Genomic DNA, 2,907 nt, shown 5'->3' with positions numbered 1-2,907 from the left:
CCTGACAAGGCACCAGTATTCTCTGTACTCTGGGAGGGCGGTACCCAATGTTATCCTTAATTAAATAATAAACCAATAAGGCATTACTGAGCACCTACTCTGTGCTAGGCATTGGGCAAACCAAAGTTTAGATATTAACTCCTGATGCCTTCTGGAAACTGAGTAGTGTGGGGGGCATGTGCACACACATAATAAATAAATAAATAAGTACATAATAATAATAATAATAATAATACATTCCTGCATGAATGCAGCGCTCCACAGCCCTTGAAACACTCAACATGTGTTGTCTCATCCAAGTCTTAGGACTGCTCTGCACAGGGGCCAAAGCTGGCATCATGGAAAAGAAACAGGCTCAGGGGGTTAAGTGCTCTGTCTTGGGGCACACAGCTAAGCAGGTTAAGTCAGGAATCAAACCCAGGCCAGTTGAATCCACGACCCCATCAAAGAGCCACAAGACAGCAGTAACCACCCAGGGTTAAACTAAACTGGGCTAAGGGCTCTGAGAGGCTGGACAAGGGAAAGGGCAGCGGAGGCTGCTGGGGGCGGGGGGCGGGGGAGCAGGCCACGTGGGGCTGGAGACACTGCTTGTATTATTCCCACGAGTGGGCCTTGTCTCCACAGCCAGGCCACGGTGTCCTAGACGGCTGGCCCATGCCTCAGTCTTGGTGTGCTGCCACCCTTGACCACCTGAGCCAGGACTGGACACACTCGCTGGCTGGCATCCACCTTGTCAGCTCCTCTCACTAAAGTGCCCATGATAACCTGCCTGCCTGCCTGCCTGCCTGCCTGAGAGCACTGTCACCTGGGGATCGGGAAATAGGTGAGGGGAGGTAAAGTTGTCCTCTGGGCCAGGGCCAGGGCCTGGAGGTAGAGTGGACTGAACACATAGATCTGGGTTCCAGTCCAGCCTCAGGCTCTAACTGCCTCTGGGTCCTTGGGCAAGCCACCCTGCCTTCCTGAATCTCAGTCTCTTCATCTACAAAATGGGCAGACTGCTCCCCACACCCAGGGTGGTTATGAGGGCTAAGTGAGCCAGCACTGGGAAAATGCTTTGAATAGGAAGGAGCTATATAAATGCATGCTAACATAGAGGGCGGGCTGACACTTGGTAAGCACTGACTTGACATACATTAAGGAATCAATATTAATTAGCTCACCTAACATATGGCACTCAGAGAGGACAAAACCCTGCCCAGCTCATGCAGCTGGACAGTGGTGGAGCTAGGATTTGAACCCAGGTCCTTCTAAGCTCAGTGCCCTTCCACTGCGGAGGGTCCTCCTGGTAGGAAGGCAGTGTTTGCACAGAGGCAGTGTGTCATGTGAGGTGGAGTCAGTCTCAGACCTCAGCCTGGTTACTCTGAGGCACTAACCACAAAGGCCCCAGCCTTCAAGCCTTCAGGCGTGGCCTCCTCCATCTGGTCCCCTCCTTCTGGTCTTCCGGGCTCAGTTCAGGGCCTCAGGGGAGCTTTCTAGTCCTGATGATGCCATTAGAGATCCACAAGGGTCCCTGCCCACCTGAGGACCAGAGAGCCAGCAACCCCTTGGTCAGAAGAGGGGCTGGCGCCAGAGACCAGCTGGGGCCTGGCTGAGGTGGGGGCCCCAGGAGAGGGGAAGGCGCCAGCTCATTAGATGGAGCAACAATGGGGGTATGCAGGCCTACTTCTCCTAAGGCTCTGCAGCAGTTACACCTCCTTTTTCTTCCCTCCAGCTGGGGCCAGGATTATGAGGAAGGGACATCAACCCTTCCCCCACAACACCTACTGTCCACTTCTCTGCAATTCACCTCCCAATTGCCTAACACCAGATAGGGGGCAGGGAGAGGGGTAAAGGGGAGCTCAGATCAGAGTCCTGGGTACTACCTACCCCTGCAGGGACCCCTCCAATGTTCTTGGCTACTTCTGGGTGTCCAAACCAGACTCCCTATCCCACAGCCAGGTCTAGGATCTCGGGGCTGAGTCTGAGCCTTCTGCACCTGCACACACCTGACAAGGTCATGGCTTGTACAAAGCCACAGAGGATCCTGGCCATGCCAGGCCTGGAGTTAGGCCTCTCTGGCCAGGCAGGGCCCATGACTCCATGACTCCCTACTTCCTGCACCAAGGTTGTCGGCTGCCCCAAGAAACTGGGACCCGTGGGACACCCCAGACTGCTCCAATCTCTATTCAGCAGCCTTCGGACTGGGCATAGGCAAAGCCCAGCCTATCTGCCTGCTTTGGGATCTCAACCGACTGCAGTCCTCAGAGTGGGGGAGAAGGTGCCTCTGAGCCCCTTCCTCCAATTGCAGCTCACAATCTCCTAGCCTAGGACATGGAATGGCGGAGGGAACTGCACCACGGATATGCAGAGGCTATCAGTCTGGACTCGAGGCTGAGGGGGATTCTGGGGGCTGTGTCCAGGGAAAGGACTCCATCTCCAGGCTGCCCTGTCGTTCCCGGGTTCTGGGGGTGTGTGGTGGGGTGGGGTGTGCGTGTGCGTGTGTGTGTGTGTTGGAGGCTGGGGGTCGGGGGAAGCGTGAACCGATCAGTCCGGGCTAAAGGGCGGGGCACGGCGGCCGGGGATTCTCACCTGAAATTGGGCGGCGACGCTATGTGCAGCCCCAGGAACGGGGAGGCGGCAGGCGGGGACGCGGCCCCCCCGCCCAGGCCGCCGCTCTCTCGCTCCGCCATTCTCCCGCACAGCCCTGTCCATCCGGGCGGAGCGCGGTGCGGAGGCAGCGGCGAAGGCGGCGGAGGCGGCGGAGGGGAAGGAGGCGGGGGCGCAGCAAGAGGCCTCCGCCGCCGCCGCCGCGGGGCTCCTGCTGGGCGGACGCTGCGGGCGCACCTGCGCAGGGCAGTGCGCGGCTCTGGACCGCACACCGCTCTCGGGACGGGCGCGAGCACCACCGCGCGCGCCCCCGGGCCCTGG

General features: G+C 58.5%; 1 protein-coding gene across 1 annotated transcript in view; it reads right to left on the bottom strand.

Moving 5' to 3' along the window:
* The window catches only part of MAPK8IP1 (mitogen-activated protein kinase 8 interacting protein 1), a 35,663-nt gene extending 32,756 nt beyond the window's left edge, over positions 1–2,907 (bottom strand). Inside the window, exon 1 of the mRNA XM_019656319.1 lies at positions 2,569–2,907. Within this exon, the coding sequence (XP_019511864.1) occupies positions 2,569–2,669 (101 nt within the window). The 5' untranslated portion in view covers positions 2,670–2,907. The remainder of the gene's footprint in view (positions 1–2,568) is intronic.

The sequence above is a fragment of the Hipposideros armiger genome, unplaced genomic scaffold (assembly GCF_001890085.2).
Source record: "Hipposideros armiger isolate ML-2016 unplaced genomic scaffold, ASM189008v1 scaffold_258, whole genome shotgun sequence".
Classification (NCBI taxonomy): domain Eukaryota; kingdom Metazoa; phylum Chordata; class Mammalia; order Chiroptera; family Hipposideridae; genus Hipposideros; species Hipposideros armiger.
The sequence above is the reverse complement of the archived record's forward strand: the minus strand, read 5'-3'. Positions and strand labels throughout refer to the sequence as shown.